The 20,133-nt window shown below is 37.8% G+C and overlaps 1 protein-coding gene across 4 annotated transcripts in view; it reads right to left on the bottom strand.

Moving 5' to 3' along the window:
* LOC138713512 (juvenile hormone esterase-like) overlaps nt 1–18,589 on the bottom strand; it is a 70,810-nt gene extending 52,221 nt beyond the window's left edge. For 3 of the 4 annotated variants that reach the window (XM_069845678.1, XM_069845679.1, XM_069845681.1), the window contains exons 1-2: nt 18,391–18,589; nt 11,118–11,249 (exon numbers count right to left, since the gene is read on the bottom strand). In XM_069845678.1, coding sequence (XP_069701779.1) covers nt 11,118–11,249; nt 18,391–18,582 — 324 coding nt within the window. In that variant the 5' untranslated portion in view covers nt 18,583–18,589. The remainder of the gene's footprint in view (nt 1–11,117; nt 11,250–18,390) is intronic. The other variant, XM_069845680.1, reaches the window with a different exon arrangement.
* Between the last annotated feature and the right edge of the window lie 1,544 nt (nt 18,590–20,133).

Here is a 20,133-nt window from a genome sequence, read left to right as displayed (position 1 = left end):
AAAGATCTTTTTCCCCTCCAGCCCCCAACTAACACTCTATATGTATTTCTAGACAATAATAATAATAGTAATAATATAATAATAATAATAATAATAATAATAATAATAATAATAATAATAATAATAATAATATGCAGTGGAATGGAATAAATAGCTATATATATGAGGAAATAATAGACCTACTAATAACAATATGTAGTGGAATGGAATAAATAGCTATATATTTGGAAATGATAGACCTATTAATAATATGTCGTGGATTGAAATAAATAGCTATATATGAGGAAATGATAGACCTATTAATAATAATATGTAGTGGAATGGAATAAATAGCATTATGTGAGAAAATGATAGACATAAAAATAACAATATATAGTGGAATGGAATAAATAGCTATATGTGAAAAAGTGATAGACCTATTAATAACAATATGCAACTTGATCATGTAAATAATTATATGTAACGAAATAGTATAAATAACAATACAGGGTGTTTCAAAAATACGGTACATAATTTCAGGTATGTATTTCCTACATGTAGACAATCAAAATAGTTCATTACAACATGTGTCCGGAAATGCTTCATTTCCGAGTTATGGCCTTCACAACATTGCAATTTACCGGAACGTTTTTTCTTTCCGCAGGTCGTTGTCATTATAGAAGATGTTCAAAATGTCCACCTCCTGCTTGAATACAGATCTCACATCGATGTCTCATTGACCTGCGAACACGATCCCAAACTCCAGGAGTATTGCGTATGTCCTCAGAACATGCCACAATTCGATTCCGAAGGGATTCCAAATCAGGCACCGGAGACGAATAAACCAATGATTTTAAATGGCCCCACAAGTAGAAATCGAGAGGGTTCAGATCAGGTGAGCGTGGAGGCCAAGCAATTGGGCCACCTCTATCTATCCATCGATCAGGAAACCTTCGATCCAAGTACCGGCGAGCCGTACGACTGAAGTGTGCAGGAGCGCCATCGTGCAAGAAGTGAATGTGTTGACGATTGATCAGTGGAGTGTCTTCTAAAACATGAGGTATGGTGTTTTCCAGGAAGTTTGTGTACGCCTGCCACGTAAGTTTGTTTACAAGTACATGGGGTCCAACTAATCAATCACCAATGATAAAGGCCCACATGCTGAGGGAGAACCACACCTGGTGATGAGATGGAACAGTTGCATGTGGGTTTTCATACGCCCATACATCAGTGGCGTATACTAGTTTAAGGGTCTGGGCTACCACTGACCCTATTATTACACAAAATATATTTTTAAAACCCTATAATAAAATTCCTTACCTATTTATATGTGAATTCCAGACGTTTTGATTAGGACGAAAATACTTTGATGACTTCGTCATTGAAATTACAGTTGGGCCGCTTGCGAAATTTCTGTAGAAATGACTTTTCAATTGACATCAGCACCAAGCCGATAAACGTTCTTGTGTATGAGTTGATCTACAGTAGGATTTTATTCTCTTCAACGCAGAAAATGTTCTTTCTACCGATGCTGACGTAGCTGGTATTGTCACAATTAATGTTGCCAATTTAAGGACTTCAGGAATAAGTTGGTTCAGCTGGTTTTCATATATGACAGATAATATTTCATGGATAGGTTTGTTCGAAAATCAGACTTCTGCTGAATATATTACACTTAATTCATTTTTCAAACGTACTTGATCAAAGTGACTGTTATAGAACTGAAATAATTTGTTTAGTGCCTCATTCGGGAAGTTTTCTCTATAAACAGGAAATTTTTGAGAATCTAGAAGATGTGTGAACTGAAGCTTTCCATAATCAGAAAATCTGTCAGTAATTTCCATGTGCATACGATCTAGTATGCTGTAGTACAGCTGCCTGTATTTCAATTCATCATCTCCTTTTCTTCGCTTTAATGGTGGTTCCATTGTATTGGCTGAAGAATTTTCATTTTCCATATTACTCCATATGGACGGAAACCCACTACGTCTGAACTCGAATATAGTATTTTTTAACTTTGATACCTCTTGCAAGCAGTATGCTATGTCTAGACTTTTTGTCTGAAGAATATTGTAGACCACATCTGTATGTGCGAACACTCTAGCATAGACTTCAAGAAGAAATATATTCTGAAACTGTGTAAAAAAATACAAATATCCTTGAGCCTGCACAATTACATCATCATCCCAGTTTTTTTCAGAGTCATTACAATTGATATTTTCAAAGAAAGCAATCAGTTGTTCTCTGTAATCCTTTACTGTATTTACAAGCCGAGATGTAAAATTGCATCTAGTTGGTGCTACTTTTGGGAGTTTCTTTTTCATAAATTCCTTGAGTTTTTCTGATCTTTTAGGAGATGACGAGAAAAATGCAGCTAAACCCGACAGTGTTTTGTAAAAATGCGGCATTCTGGTCTGGATAAAGTAGCCTAGTTTGTTGCAAAACTAAATTGAGAACATGGTTGTAACAATGGACAAATGGTGCTTGAGGATACTTTTCTTGAACTTTTGTTTTTAAGCCATTAATATTTCCCATAACTGAAGCACCATCGTATGTCTGTGCAATTAACTTATTGCCGACATTGTATTCAGCTATAACACCTTCCACATGCTGAAACAAAGCAGCAGCAGTTTTGTCCGAACTGACATTTGTGAATCCTATAAACCGTTCTTGAACATTGGCAGTACTGTCGACGTATCTTAAAACAGTGGACAATTGACTCTGATTAGAGCAGTCACTTGTTTCATCAACAACAATGGCCACAAAAGGTGCTTCTTCTATTTCAGATGTTATGTTCTTTATCATAACCCCACTTATAGCAAATATTAAGTCATTCTGAATTGCTGGAGAAGTACCACGGAATACTGTTGAACTCTCAAGATGATTGGCCAGTAAATGGTCAAATTCACTTAAGGAACTTAAATATTCAATATAATTTCTTCTATTGTCTGATTCCACACTCTCATTATGACCCCGAAAAGCCAATTCTTGTTTTCCTAGAAAGCAGACTGCGTTAATAAGACGCAGTAAAATCTCCCGATTTTTTTTCACAAGAGCATTGTGTTGGTTGATGTGTAGAACTTTTTGCTTATCTAGCTGTAAATCAATTCTTGTCTTCCCAAAGTTTGCAAAGTTCATGATACTATAAATATGAGCTTTTGATTTGTCGTGTTTTAGGACTGCCTTTCGAAGGGAGTTCATATTAGAAAACCCCTCTTTTGACCACACATTAGTTTCGCGGCTAAATAACAAACATGGCCAGCAAAATAGTTTAGACAGTTTAGAACTACCACACAACCAATTCCACTTACCATATGATGTTGAAGTGAAATGGCGTGTGTACTCACGCTGTTTTTCTTTTACGTCCATGGACAAATTTAACTCAGGAGTTGGTCTTTCCATTTTCACAATTTCAACTTTCTCGTTGTATGTACGACGGTTAAAAGGCACTTTTAATAAACCTTGTATTACACAGTCATTTTCAACACAAACCTCTCCAGAAACTTGTTCTGCCATATTTTTCACAATATCACTTAATTGGGAAATTAAAACCTTAATAATTCACAATTAATATAACTCTTAGACACTCGAACAAATCACAAATTTAAAATACTGCACTGCAAGAACACAATCACATTAATGAGCTAGCGTACTAAGCATATTGTTGCTTCGCGCCTTCCAAGAAACCGATCACGAGAGCGGCAACTCACCCACCTACAGTGCACGATGGAAACAGGAGGGAGTGAGGGGACGGGGAGTTGTGCGACGTGAGCGGAACGGTCACAGGCTACCCTTCGCAGCAGCGGTTTCTCCAGTGATGCCGCCTTGACAACTTGTTTCTTTTCGAGAGCAGAGAGCGCATATAAATCTAACAATTACTTTAATTTTAATTACTGTGGTAAAACTAATACGGTAATACAAAATTATTACATTATGTTATATTATAAACTTTTTCTTTTGTAATTTCCTTGGGCTACCGCCGGTAGCAGCGGTAGTCCGCAAAATACGCTCCTGCCATACATGCTGATTGTGGAAATTTATTATGCCATCTCGTGTGAACTGTGCTTCATCTGTAAATAATACTAAGGCAGGAAAGTTCGGATTTACACCACACTGCTGCAAGAACCACTGACAGAACCTAACTCGTGCAGGGTAATCTGCTGGTGACAGGGCCTGTACACGTTGCAAATGATAAGGATACAATTGATACTCTTTCAACAGTCTCCAGACAGTCGAATGAGGAACACTGACTTGCAACGCTACCCTTCGTGTGCTGATAGGAGTCATGTTCACAGCCTCCAGAATCTCCTCCTGTACTTCTGGAGTTGTAGATTTTGGTCGTCCCCTTCCCAAACCAGGAGAGTTAAATTTTCCATACTCGCACAGACGGTAATGGAGACGTACAAATGTCTTCCGATCTGGACATTGTCGCTGTGGGTACCTCTCCTGGTACAAACGACGAGCCAGCGCAGCATTGCCGTCCGCCTTACCGTACATGAAGTGTATCTCTGCCAGCTCTTGATTTGAATACATGTCGCATAGTCTAACGCCTACACAACATTGAATGTAACCTTCGCCTCGGAATGAACTGTCAGAGTGCCCTCTTAATGTCTCCTTTGACGGCAACGACCTGCGGAAAGAAAAACGTTCCGGTGAATTTCAATGTTGTGAAGGCCATAACTCTGAAATAAAGCATTTCCGGGCACATGTTGTAATGAACTATTTTGATTGTCTACATGTGGGAAATACATACCTGAAATTATGCCCCGTATTTTTTAAACACTCTGTATGTAACTTAATGAAATAAATAGTTTTAATGTGAGAAAATGGTAGACCTATAAATGACAATTATATCGTAATATAAATATGTATATGTGACGAAATGATATAAATAAGAAAACGTATAGTAGTCAAATAAATTATACATAACGAAATAACATGCATTACTTATAATATCTAACGTAATAAAATAAACAGGTATATTTGATCGAATTGTACAGGTTGTATCCGAGGTGGTGTTACAAACTTCCAGGGATGATGGCGAAAGGCACAAGTATCAATTTGAGATAAGGAACCCTGGTCCGGAAATAACGGAGTCGAAAGTTACAAGCAAAAATAGTTGTGTGGAAGTGATATAATTTTATTCCTCTGTACACCTTATTTATGTGTATTTATCTATATATCTTACACATACTGTATTCATCTTATGTTGTTTACGTTGTCTACTTACAGTATTCCATGTAGTGCGCTGCCTGGGGGTGGGGACAGGAAACTACATTGAAGCAATGCAGATAGCGTAATGTGTAACGGATATGGTCGGTCCTGATATGCACGTCTGTGGACAGCAGCGTATGTGTACAAGTTGGAGTTTCCAGTCGATCAGTCCTAGTGATATGAAGGAGTACACGAGAGTTCACACGAGCGGAATGTCTGTGGAACGGCAGCCGCGCGGCGGCCGCACCATTTTCTATGGCACACTAATTTAAATGTAGCAGTTCACACAGGACGGACAGTCTGCGGCAGCGGAACGTCTCCGTATGCCAGCCGCATCGCCCATAGCGGAACGGACGCCGCACGGTGGCCGCAAGTTCGCTATGGGCTATTGAATTATATTGTATCAATCACACGAGCGGAAGCGGCAGTTTGGCGGCGAGTGTCCAGACGACATATCTTGGCTTTTACGAGAGCAGGACTCGATACCTTAGGCATGCTTTGGCCCTTTGCGACGATTGTCCAAATCTGACAGGTGACCTGAGTGACATTCGTGAATCTGATGCTGACAGGTGAGCCATCCTACATCAGTCCCAATAGAGGTAGGTCCCAATTCACGGCCTGATAAGCCTCAGGAGCCGGAGTCCCAAGCCCTTCCTGTCATCGTCGGCTGACAGATAGGCATCCTATCTGAGCCCCAAACCCTTCCTATATCAGCATCGGAAATCCGTAAGCCATTTTACTATTGCAGATGATAGATGAGGGGAAAGTGGAGAGTGTTGGTGGAATGATAGAGGGAAACGGGAGTACCCCGAGAAAAACCCTCTGTAACGTCTGTTTGAGTCACAGTCGACATATCACACGTGTATTGTAGTACTGGCCGTTGCAATTTTTTTTAACTTGTAGTGGTGCATTGCACTTTGTGATTTCTTTCGGTGTGTGATATAGATGTAGAGAAAGTTGACGTTGAGGTGATCGAGAATGAGAAAAGGCTATATATTTAGGACATTCAAATTGAAGAGTACAAGGATAGAAACAAAAATATGTTCAGCATGGTATGAAATTTGTTGTGTATTGTTTCTCACTTTCATGGAACATTCTGACGCAGAAAGGAAATGTGTTAATAAATAATCCTTGTCAAATATTTCTCGCATAAGCCTATACAATAATACATCAATTATTTTAATTTATGACATTTACCTTTTACTTCATTAATTTCTCTAAGTACGTTTTAATAAAAAGTGATAACACTGATAACATTTCAGTTTCCGAAAATAAAACATACGGTAACCTTAACATATTTCACTGCAGTAAACTCTATTTATTAATCTCTTTCTACTAAAGTACCGGTAATATTTATTTATTTGTCTAATGACTAGTACATGATATTTACTATCATTGATTGAGCGAAAAACAAGAAAGTGGTGAACAAAACTACGGATTAAGTAATTAAAAACATTCGGGCTCTGGCTTCCCAGTAGCGGTCGACTTCCTTGGAAGATTTCATAGCAGGGCATTTTGCAAGATGTTGATCGCACAAAATGCAGGATGCTGATGGAAGGATGCTAAGACAATTGAGGTGTTTACCTAGGATGTCATGTTCAGTGTTAAGACGAAAGCTTGCAACTGCCAGTCTTCTGGATTAAGGAGGCATATCCTTCAGTAATTTCCTACGTTGTTGCGAAATGTTTATGTCCAATTCTTGTTGGTGATTATTTTTTTGTAGTTGCTTGATATACATATAGTACCGGTAATATACGTACAGATATATTTTTTCTCCAAAGTGAATACGAAATTAAATACACTTATTACTTAGTCATTTCAAGAATTAACTGCATACAACTATTGGCATTAATTTGCCACAAATGTTATCTATTGGAGGTATAGCCAGTCTTACGTCAATATATTCTTTCTTGCAGGCATTTTTCAGAGTATGATACAATTCATCGAAGCTGGGAAATGTCATTTTGAAGTTAATTAAAATAAACTGATTTCTCCTTGCGCAACTAGTTAAACAACACATGAAAAGTTCCTTGTAATAAAGGACTGTTGACTATTGGATGTCTTCAATGTCTTCATCTTTACTTTTCTTATCAATAATTGAATTTCGAAGTACACTAGTACTGCACGGTGATTAGCATCTATGGCGATTGTCCACCTCAAATCCTTCCGTCCGTCTTTTATCCGCTCGTGTGACCTCAGAATAGTGCGGCCGCCGCGCGACTGCCATTCCGCAGACATTCCGCTCGTGTGAACCGGGTGGTTGAGACCTGATTTTCGATTACGGATGAGCCAATGGGAACAGTAGACAAGTACACAGATTTTATCGGCACAAGTACCCACGTAGGAGACATCAGGTCCATACCATTTTTCCACGACTGTTCCAAAAATTTAAGGGAGGGGGGGGCACGTGGTGCCAAATTACAATTCCATTTCCACACAACTATTTTTGCTTATAACTTTCGACTCAGTCATTTCCGGACCATATCTCAAATTGATACATGTGCCCTTCGCCATCATCCCCGAAAGTTTGTAACACCACCTCGGAAACACTCTATATAAACGACGATATAAATACAAGTAAATACAAAACTACATGCAATGAAAGGGCATAAATACTAATATGTGACAGAATGATGCAAATAACAATAGGTAATGAATAATATAAACAAAATATACAACGAAATAATAAAAAAATCAATATTAAATAGATATGACTATGCAATAAAATTATATCAAATAAATATTAATGCTTATGTACAAAAATTACTTCATAATAATTGTTGCTTGTTGTTTAGTCAACTGTCCAAAGACAGGTCTGAACATAATATGCAAAAATTATATATATAATTTTTTTAATTTTATTGGGTTATTTTACGATGCTGTATCAATATCTAGGTTATTTAGCGCCTGAATGAAATGAAGGTGATAATACTGGTGAAATGAGTCCGGGGTCCAGCACCGAAAATTACCCAGCATTTGCTCGTATTGGGTTGAGGGAAAACCCGGAAAAAACCACAACCAGGTAACTTGCCCCGACCGGGATTCGAACCCTGGCCACCTGGTTTCACGCCCAGACGCGCTGACCGTTACTCCACAGGTGTGGAGAACAGATACAGGCGTGAAGGAAGTAAAAAATATTATATCGTAAATATATAAACAACAACATGCAATAAATTTTATAAATAAAGCTTTTAATATTGTATCAAGAAAAATACTTTTATTTCATTTATGGTTTTCTTCCCGAGGATAGGTCTTTCACTGCAAATCCAGCTTTCTCCAATATTTCCTATTTTCTGCCTTCCCCTTGTCTCTGCATCTGTCCCATATATCTTAATGTTGTATATCATTTATATCTTCTTTTGCCCCGAACTTTTATACCGTTTACCTTTCCTTTCAGCGCATCATTCGGTAGACAGTTGCTTCTCAGCCAGTGACCCAACTAATTCCTTTTTCTCTGCCTGATCAGTTTCAGCGTTATTCTTTCTTAACAAACTCTTTTCAACACAGCTTCAGTTCTTATTTTGTCTGTCCATATCACACGCTTCATTCTTCTCCAAATCCACATTTCAAATGCTTCCAGTCGTTTCTCTTTGTTTCGTCGTAAAGTCCATATTTTCGACCTGTACAATGCCACACTTTACACAAAGCGCTTCATTGGTCTCTTTCTTGGTTATTTTTCCAGAGGTCCGCAGATGATGTTGCTTTTTCTATTGAAAGCTTCCTTTGCCATTGTTATTCTTCTTTTGACTTTCTAGCAGCAGCTCATATTACTGCTTATAGCAAACCCCAATTATTTCAAGTTGTCCATTTGTCTTACTGCTTCGTTTAGAATTCGCACATTTACTTTCTTTATTTTTCTTCTAATAACCATGATCTTTCTCTTGTTTGCATTTATCTTCATCCCATACTGCTCACAGCTGTCATTTAGCTGCAGTGGCATATCCGTTTGCGTCGTGTTCTCTTCAGCTAACAACGCCATATCATCAGCTAATCTTAGGTTTTCGTGTAAAGTTAATTTTAAAACCTCTAAATTCAAGCCATTGCAGATGCGATCAAGTGGCAACGCCTTGGCAAAGAGCAGTTCACCTATATATATATAGTGAGACCCCCGAGTTCATTGATCTCAAATCTGCATTACTAGTAGAGTGTATTAGAGCGAAGTATTGCTAGACTACTGAATCTTCGAACATAATTAATTTATAATTAACTGTGAATTTAATCACAAGATGTAATATAAAATACATGGTGCTACAGCCCTGAAGGGCCACGTCGGACTAGCCGACTGCTGGCCTCACGTCCACATGTCGAAGCAGATGTGGACGATCATCCAAAAAGAACGGAGGTTAGCACGATGATCCCCCCAGCCGTTATAGCTGGTTTGCGAAATCGGATTTTCGCAACCTATCGTGCTCCCCAAGTGCATCAGGATGCTGGGTGGACACCGGTCCCATACACTGGCCGAAATTTCATGAGGAAATTTCTTCCCACCATGAGGACTCGAACCAGCGCGCATTCCGTAACGCGAGTCCTAGGCAGGATGCCTTACACCACGACGCCACGGCGCGCGATATTTATATCTCTTACCTTAAAATATTCTCAAATGATATTCTATTAGAACGCTTTAAAATTAAATCAAATTATGGCTGCAAGGTTTAAGCACAGTCTAGTATATACAGTCACGAAGCTCAATACGTAGTAAATATGCACCCATAGATAATAGCTAACCACCAGAATCGCTAATATCGCCCCATTACAGACAATGCGAAATAGTACCGGCACAGTCTACTGTTCCTAGCACCCTCACAACTCAAGCTTCGTGACTGTATATACTAGACTGTGGTTTAAGTATGTGCACTTTAAATATTATGAAATTTACAATGATTGTTTCTGTACCTTCACGTACAAGTCCTTTCACAACGACAAAGATTCTATTTACAGAGCCAGTAAAATCGGATTGGATACCAAAACGTAATATACTTAGGTCTTTTTATTCATTTGTGTGTACCCTATCGCCCCTTTCAATCTGCAAGGTTATTTCACTTCCATCCTGTATGAGTAATGTAATATATATTGCGTAATATGTTTAAAGAAGTGATACAATAACATTTCATAATTCAAATATTGCTACATTTATTATGCTCTAATATTGTTTAATAAAATGATATGAATAACCATTTTACAGTTATTTTGTTATACCGTAAATTGCTACATGGAATGCTGGGACCTAGTGATATAGTTGAAAATATTTGATACAGTTTTTGAAATGATATAGGGGAGAGTCGGGTAGTATCGGACATCGGGTAATATCGGACAGTGCGTTTCTTTCATCTACCACCATATGGTAGTACCTGAATGACATGGTTACGTTTCTCTATGCGACATCACAGAAACGTAACCATGTCAATCAGGTACTATCATCGTGTGGTAGATGAAAGAAACTCACTGTCCGATATTACCCGATGTCCGATACTACCCGACTCTCCCCTAATACAAAACAAAATTTATAATAAACTATGTATTTAAATAACACTTAGAGAAATAAAAACATTTTAGAAAACCATATAAATCATAATGTTTAATATAAGTTTATAAATAATATAAATAGCGATATGTAGGCCTATAAAAATATTTAATAAAATCTTCAGTTACCATAATTAAAAAAAGAGACAAGACAATTTCCTTCTCAATCGCGTAATATTCTTCATTTATCCGTTTGTTCCTCACGCACATTTCATCTCAGTTTTTTAATGCCGTAATGAATCTCCCTACGAGTACCAGAAATTTGTTGCACAATATCAAGGAACGAAAAGTGTAAAAAAAGTATTAAAGAAAGTAAAATATTTTGCAATAATACAGTATCAACATTGTCATGCTATGGGAAGTGACAAAGTCTGTTATATGTTGGCCTTTAGACATGCAGTTACCTTCTTGGTGTAGACATTGAGAAACAGACAGTCCTCCGTGCCCCTCATTGATCCCTGAATCGCTTGAGGACATTCGTTGCCCTCCTCGAAAGCTTCAAAAGTTCCGTTCCATGGATCCGGTGGTCGTGGGGGCTATGCCATAAGCAGGAATAAATCAGAGACAAAATGATAATTTAGAAACTATCACAGCTCTGAAATATTCAATAAATAAACAAAATAGAGTCGTAAGCAGGATAATTTATAAAATAATATTAAGTGAATCGGAAAAGTATTAACAAAGTGTAAGAAGATAATGCAGATAATAACATTAGGCCTAAGAATCGCATGCCTGGCTAAAGATGAACAGACACTTAATGATTATAAATTATAATAAGTATAAATATAAATAACTTGTTAGATTAGACGAAACAGATCACAGTATTATGAGACGCCTAGATACAGTACAGGGGTCATTAAAATACAGAATGATTCACGAGGATTTACCGTCCTTTACGGAGCTTATTTCTGAAGACATTTTGAGCAAAAAATGTCATATAACATAGTTCCTATTCTCAATATTTTCAGAGTTACACTAATTTAAATTTGCTTGTAAAATACGTTTTTTCTTTGGTTTGACGGTAAAAGAATAACACAAATAGAGGATGAACCATTCAGAAGTATCATTTCTTAAATTAAAAAGTATTACGAAGGTAAAAATGTGCTGTGAACTCCTTAGTTGCTTCGTATAGTCATCTTTTTCTATTTTTAACTAGAAAATTACATTATTCTTATGCACTTATCACAACAATTATTACAAATCATACCACATCCACCGACTTAATTATTTTCAGTTCAATTATGCATTCTAATTTACAGTCTTGGAGAGTTTATGACACATTTTAAAAAATGTCGCCTCCGCTTGAGTATACTCGGCCGCACGTTTGTGAACGGCACTCGTCGCTCTACGTAACTACATACGGCTATCTTTGATTTCCGTAGCGCTCGCGCTGGCTGCTGACTGCACGCTGACTAAGATCACGCGTTCACAGCAATGCGTTCCAATAACGAAACGTAACTCTGTAAATATTGAGAATAGGACCCATGTTTATATGACATTTTCTGCTCAGAATGTCTTCGGAAATAAGCTCCGTGAAGGACGATAAATCCTCATGAATCACTCTGTATATAGCTGCCGCATATATCGCATATTATGTTCTGAGTAAATGACACTGCACTGGCCAGTAATCGCGATACGCGCACTTCTTGAATTCTTTCTCATTGTTTTTTCACCATTTCTTCTTTACTTTCTTCTTTTTATCTTTCTTCATTTTACTTTCTTTTTCCATGTCTTGATTTCTTTATTTCTTATTATCCCTTTTGTTCTTTTCTTTCTTTCTGAATTTCTTGGCTGCCCTATTTCTCCTTTTCTCTTTTCATTTTTTCTTTTCTTTCTCCATTCCTCTATTTTTCTTCTCTTTTTTGGTGTTTTCTTTCTTCCTTAATATCCTTATTGCTCTATTTCTTCCTATATCTTATAATTTCCTCTTCTTTCTCCATGTCTAGATTTCTCTATTTCTTCTTTTCTTTTTCGTTGCTTCCTTTCTTTTTCCATTTAAATATTGCTCTATTTCTTCTTTTCTTTTTCATTTCTCCTTTCTTCTGCATTTCTTATTTCAATATTTCTTCTTTTCTTTCTTCGTGTTTCTTTTATTTTTCCAATTTCTTAATTGCTTTATTTTACTTTTCTTTTCCATTTTTGCTTTCTTTCCGCATTTTCTCATTTCTCTATTTCTTATTTTCTTTTTTGATGTTTCCCCTCTTTCTTGATTTCTCTATTTCTTCTTTTTTCATTTGGTGTTTCCTTTATTTCTCTATTTCTTGACTCCTCTTCTCTCTTTCAATTTTTGCTTTCATTCTACATTTCTAGATTTCTCAAATTTTTTTTTCATTTCTCCTTCCTTCCTACAGTTCTTCATATCTCTTTATTTCCTTTCTCATTTCTTCTCCATTTTTTAATTTCTCTATTTATGAGGTAGTTTGAAAGATGAAGTGTTTTACATGAATCAGAACACATCAGAGGGACTCCGGGGTAATACTGTACATGCATTATGAATTTCAGTTGATGAGATTAAACGAATGAATGACAAATTCTTGCGATATCGAGCTTGCATACGAGCGGAAGGACGACACTTTCTATATCTACTGCAGATAGGTTTAATAAATAATCCATTTCTGATTCCGTCACTGTAGGCAGCATTTTACCGTAGATTCTCGACCTGTCGCCCGAGAGCCAGATCCTGTGCTACGGAAGACATGTATATTAAGGACCATGAACACATGTATTTTAAGGAAGGAGGAATAGTGAAATATTTATTTTATTTTCAGATTTCATATGGAAAACGTCTCATTTTAATTAAGTTGACTCATATTAAATAAGGTCACTATTGGAGTCCTGCAGCCCGGAGCGCCACTTGTACTTCTGCGTTCGTATAGCGTCATTGCTATAGTTCACATTAAGTCCGCTTCTCCACTCGCCTCGGACGAGTTATATAGAAGACCTCACAACAAACAACGAGTATAAAAAAAAGTAAATCCATGGCACTACAGCCCTGAAGGGCCCAGTCCGACCAGCCGGCTGCTGGCCTTACGCCCACATGCCGAAGCAGAGGTGGACGATCATCCAGGTATGGAGGTATCGTGTGGTTAGCACGATGATCCCCCAGCCGTTATAGCTGGTTTGCTAAACCGGATTTTCGCTACCTATCGTAGCTCCCCAAGTGCATCACGATGTTGGGTGGGCACCGGTCCCATACACTGGCCGAAATTTCATGAGAAAATTTCTTCCCAAACAACGAGTATATTACCGCAAAATTCATAACACAAAATGTATACGTACTTAATTTACATGAAATATTCTGCTACTGCTCCCTCAATCCAATATTACCGGTAAATTGTTCGATATGAATGTGTTGATTTAGGTACTGTTTATCAAGCATATTCCAAAGGGCACATCTTTTTCGCACCTCGGTAATTAAAACCTCAGTGTGGTTCATTTTGAGAAGCTTTTTGTCGACTCTTAAAGATTCAAACAGGATTGAAATTAGAGCATCGACAATGTAGTGCTGCGCGCGCAAATGAAGCTCACATAGACCACTTTTATTTCCATGCTAGCATTTGAATGTTGTCGCCTGAAATTGTCACACGCCGTCGCTCGCCCATGCATCCCACACAGGACGTGGCTGAAGACACTATTGAATTAAAGTACATACTCTTAATACATGGCTATAGTAGAAGGAACAGATAACAATAACATGAGACTGTCGGAACCCGGGGCAGACCTTCTCGGGGGAGGACTTCCCCCTCGGACCGTTAAGGGAGCCTTGGGGGGGGGGGGGTTGCCGAAGCAGGAGTGGTACATGGACTCTGTTGGCTGTAGGGACCGGTCGTTAAGGGGTTCAAGTGGTTAGGTCGGTGTGCGTAGAGGATCGGTGGACATGCAACTCATCCCATATACGGGGGTGTACAATAGACCTCAGGTCGTAGTGCGTGGGATGTTCCCTCTCTTCCTCCTAACAAGAAAAAAAATATATGAGACTCTACCTGCCTATAGTTGAAGGAACAGGTCATAGTATTAAATTTCGCATGCTTGGCTCAAGATGAACAAACGCCTGAAGAATTTAAGCGCGTGATGTCTGACTAGGGCCGAAGAAACAGGTAACAGTGTTATGAGACACATTATGCCTGGCTGGAATGTAAAGAACAAACAATATTACTACCGCATGTCTGACTCAAGATCAAAAGACACCTATTGAATAGCATAATACCTGACACCAGCAGAAGAAACAGATAACAGCATTATGAGACTAGGAAACAGGTATTAGTATAACACCTAAGAAATTTAAGTGCATGATAGGTCTACATGGCTAGAGTAGAAGAAACAAATAGACCTAATAGCATTGAGACTAGAGTAGAAAGAATAGATAATAGCATTAAATTTCACCTCCCAGGATCAAGATGAACAAATATCTGATGAATTTAAATGCATAATACCTGGCTAAAGTAGAAGAAACATATAATAGCCTTACAAGACATAGGTATACTTGGCTCGGAAACATGACGGCCTCTCTTCTTGGAATTGGTAATCCCTCATAAACCCCCATCCTCTACTCAACCCCTAGCCGCGTGGCAGAAATACAATAGATCCCAGCATTGCCAAATCTAGTAGTCATTGCCTCTACCTGTTGGGTTTCACCCATTCTCAGTGTCTTTGTCGACGTGTTGTTTTATACCGTTGTGCGCTTCAATATGTCTAATTTATTCCGGCCATGATTAATGAGTGTTGGGGCAGATGATCCGCAGCCAGGCCTCCTGATACACCTGAAGATCACGACAAGAACAACAAATAACACCGTCGAAGAAAACAGAATATCTTATTTGCAGAGGAGCGTAGCTAAGAAAACAAAGTGTTAAAATTGTGTCTGACGTTAGAAATTCTATCCATAAAGTAATCGAAAGTTCAGGCAGTTTAATAAGTATACATCTTAATCACTTAACATCGGACGCAACTGGTGGAGTTGGATATATGGGCATGGAAATTAAGAATTACGGTTCACCAACTAAAGAGAAAATAAACAAATTAAAACAGAATTCGGTAAGATAGACGATTTTATACGTGATTTACTTCGCCGAACAGTATGTGAACAGCACGCGAAAGAGATATCGCCAACAGCAACACCGTCCTTAGCAACCTTAATAATGACATTATTCACAGCAGTGCTTAAAAGTTTTCTAACTTACAGCAGTGAATTAAATGCTTTTAAATCACTCTCTACACGACAACCAACATATTAGCAATAGTAAAATGAATATATATGAACTTCTTCGCCAACAACACATTACAAAGAAAAACCCTACAATTTAAAATCAAATTTACATACCAGTAATGAATAAAATATTGTATAGCACACTAGAGTAAACAGATTTTATGCGTTCGTGGAAATTATCGCCCAAGGCGAAGCTGATAAAATCTAACTTTATCTTTTGTACTATAAATTCTATAACTATTCAATGATCACAGTTTCAGAAAATTTTACCAGCGCAACATTCTTAATTAAGTATAAAATTCTGGAACTTCAATAACATGAGAATTTAACACTTATTATAGAAGTCTGTATTTTTTTGTTTATTTAGGCAAAACATGTTAGTGAATATATAAATATAAAGCGTTTTTAAAATAAGTTTGTTCATTTTTATACCAATTTTGTTTTAGTAATTATAAATTAAGGTATATTTACAAAGATAATATAGTCTTTCTGAAAATCGCGGTTTCACGGAACACAGTTTGAAAAACGTTCGCAAATCACAATGACTTCAAGAATTGGCAACTCGGCTAAGGGTTTATCCCTTGCGCGTGCCTGCAGTTAACTGGTGAACGGGATGAGGGAAGGTCGTCATGTTTTCGTGCGAAGTATACCTGTACTTGGCTAGAGCAGAAGAAACATGAACAAGATTAAGTTTAGTGTCGCACGCCTCGCCTAAGATACACAAACAGATAATGGATTTAAGAGCGTGATACCTGGCTATAGTAGAAAAAAACAGATAACAGCATTACTGGGCGTATATCTAGTTAGAGCAGAAGAAACAGATAATAACATTAAATGCCACATACCTGGCTCAAGATGAACGAACACACATCTAACGGGTTTAAGAGCGTGATATCTGGATATAGTAGAAAAAAACAGATAACAGCATTATTGGGAGTATATCTAGCTAGAGCAGAAGAAACAGATAATAACATTAAATGCCACATACCTGGCTCAAGATGGACGAACACACATCTAACGGGTTTAAGAGCGTGATATCTGGATATAGTAGAAAAAAACAGATACAGCATTATTGGGCGTATATCTAACTAGAGCAGAAGAAACAGATAATAACATTAAATGCCACATACCTGGCTCAAGATGAACGAACACACATCTAACGGGTTTAAGAGCGTGATATCTGGATATAGTAGAAAAAAACAGATAACAGCATTATTGGGCGTATATCTAGCTTGAGCAGAAGAAACAAATAATAACATTAAATGCCACATACCTGGCTCAAGATGAACGAACACACATCTAACGGGTTTAAGAGCGTGATATCTGGATATAGTAGAAAAAAACAGATAACAGCATTATTGGGCGTATATCTAGCTTGAGCAGAAGAAACAAATAATAACATTAAATGCCACATACCTGGCTCAAGATGAACGAACACACATCTAACGGGTTTAAGAGCGTGATATCTGGATATAGTAGAAAAAAAACAGATAACAGCATTATTGGGCGTATATCTAGCTAGAGCAGAAGAAACAGATAATAACATTAAATGCCACATACCTGGCTCAAGATGAACGAACACATATCTAACGGGTTAAAGAGCGTGATATCTGGATATAGTAGAAAAAAAAACAGATAACAGCATTATTGGGCGTATATCTAGCTTGAGCAGAAGAAACAGATAATAACATTAAATGCCACATACCTGGCTCAAGATGAACGAACACACATCTAACGGGTTTAAGAGCGTGATATCTGGATATAGTAGAAAAAAACAGATAACAGCATTATTGGGCGTATATCTAGCTAGAGCAGAAGAAACAGCTAATAATATTAAATGCCGCATACCTGGCTCAAGATGATCGAACACACACCTAACGGGTTTAAGAGCGTGATATCTGTATATAGTAGAAAAAACAGATAACAGCATTATTGGGCGTATATCTAGCTAGAGCAGAAGAAACAGATAATAACATTAAATGTCGCATACCTAGCTCAAGATGAACGAACACATACCTAACGGGTTTAAGAGCGTGATTCCTGGCTGTAGTGGAATAAACAGTTATGAGACGAATATCTGTCTAGATTAGTAGGAGAAGACAATAGCATCATGAGACGTATGTCTGGTTAGAGTATAAGAAACATATAATACCACTATGGTATATACCTATGTCTAGCTAAAACTGAGAAACAGATAACATTAAATGTTGCCTGTCTGGCTCAAGATGAACAAACACCTAATGATATCTGGCTACAATATATGAAAAGATAACAGCGTTATGTTTGGCTGGAGTAATAAGTGTTTTGTACCCGGCTGGAACAAGGGAAAGAGATAATACCTTTACGTATGAGGTACCTGGATAGAGTAGAGGGAACTGCCAACGGCATTAAATGTTTGGTGTTTAATAGAATGGAACACTCAACCATTAGTAATAATGTGTAGAGTGGCTGGTCACACGTCATAATCTTACCTTGAACCGCAGATCCCCGACAGGTGGCTTAGCGTAAGGTATCCCCAGGAAGACCAGGGTCTCCTGCTCTCTATACGTCGTGACTGTGAACCCCTTCACCGGTCCCTGCTTTGTCTGCACGACGGGCTCCTCCTCCGCCGCTGTGACGACGCTAGGCGCTAGGAGCACCAGCACGCAGAACGGACAGTGCATTACTAACATCCGCCATGCACCAGCAACTCTCTTTATGAAGCCTCGCTATATTCAGTCGGACCTGGAATAAAACAATGATCCAGGAAGTCATATTGTAATCTCTGTGACTACATTAAAAACTTAAACAATTAAAATGCGGAGAATTCAGTGGCCTCAAACTGATCCCTTTCTTAGCCACTATACTCCAGTTTTACTTTCTCCATATCTCTTTCTGAATAAATAAAGTGATCGATCAGTGGCTTAGTGAAACTTATTAGTGTTCAGAGTGGTAACTTTAGTTGCCATATCTTTTTAATAAGTATAATAAATACATTAAATAAGCTGACATTATCTGTTTTATAATGAAAGCCTTTCTAGACCATCTCCACGCCATTTCAGTTGCAATCCCTCATTTCAAAGTCAAGTGTTGTGAAGTGCAGACCAGAAATTCTGCAGTGATTTTTAGAATGTCTACATACATCATACTACGTAAGTAACATCTTCCGTTATTGGCTGACAATTAGAAAGGAGGAGGTGAATGGTATATTGTGTCACTCTTTAAGATTGATGCATGCGCAGACCAACGGAGTTTTCTAAGTTGTTACCCTAGAGAACCAACAGGTCTGTAGGAATCTTTCTTCCTCATGAGTCACCAGATGCCGCCAGAGATGATGATTCCGATCTTTCAGGCTACGAAATCGAAGGACTCCAACCACATTTTCCTGGAAGAATGTTGAGAGAAAAGGCTTTTCATTTTTCTTAATATAAGAAATCAAAAGAAGAAAACAATTCAGAGGTGAAAAAAATTTCCAAAACTGTAGATTCGATACGTACAACATAAGAAGCAACGTTTTTTAAGAAGAAGAAGAAAATGTAGAAATTCCCACTTCAAAACCTGAAAGAACGAAACGTACCCGAATCCAGGAATCCGTGACAGCATGGAACGGGAAGAGATAAAAAAAAAACATGGTCCCTGCAAAATGTAAGTCAGCCATCAACATTGGATTTTTTAAGGAACGCGGTAATTTCGTGATTATAATGTTTCAAACCAATGTTTGTTGTCAAAATGCCTAACGCAGGTATGCTCATTCTCTGACTTGCGACTACGTTCTGTAATCACAACCTTCGAATGTAGAACGTGCTGTTCCTCGTTCGAAGCTCGACGAAGGGCTGCGGAAGTCAGTTCAAGTACTTAGTAAACGTACGAACAGTGCGGGACAATGGCACAGTCGAAATCTTCTGTAAGCAAACAATCATTCCGTACAGTGTGAGAGGAAGACTATTTTTGTTGTGCGTGAGGTGAACACGTAAACTGTTTACTACGTTGTAAGGTACTGTCAGGAATACTAGTGAGCAACATAAAACGACATTATAGGCTCTGCCAAACAGAATATGCCGAAGTGAGAGGTAAGCTGTTTTCTGTAATATGCATTCATATACCAAAGTTATTATTACTATTATTATTATTATTATTATTATTATTATTATTATTATTATTATTATTATTATTACTGTTATTGTTATTTTGGTGATTTTATTCCAACAGATATAATGAAATAATTTTTCAGGGGT

The sequence above is a fragment of the Periplaneta americana genome, chromosome 14 (assembly GCF_040183065.1).
Source record: "Periplaneta americana isolate PAMFEO1 chromosome 14, P.americana_PAMFEO1_priV1, whole genome shotgun sequence".
Classification (NCBI taxonomy): Eukaryota; Metazoa; Arthropoda; class Insecta; order Blattodea; family Blattidae; genus Periplaneta; species Periplaneta americana.
Note: the sequence above shows the minus strand (reverse complement) of the source record. Positions and strands in the feature narration are given on the sequence as shown.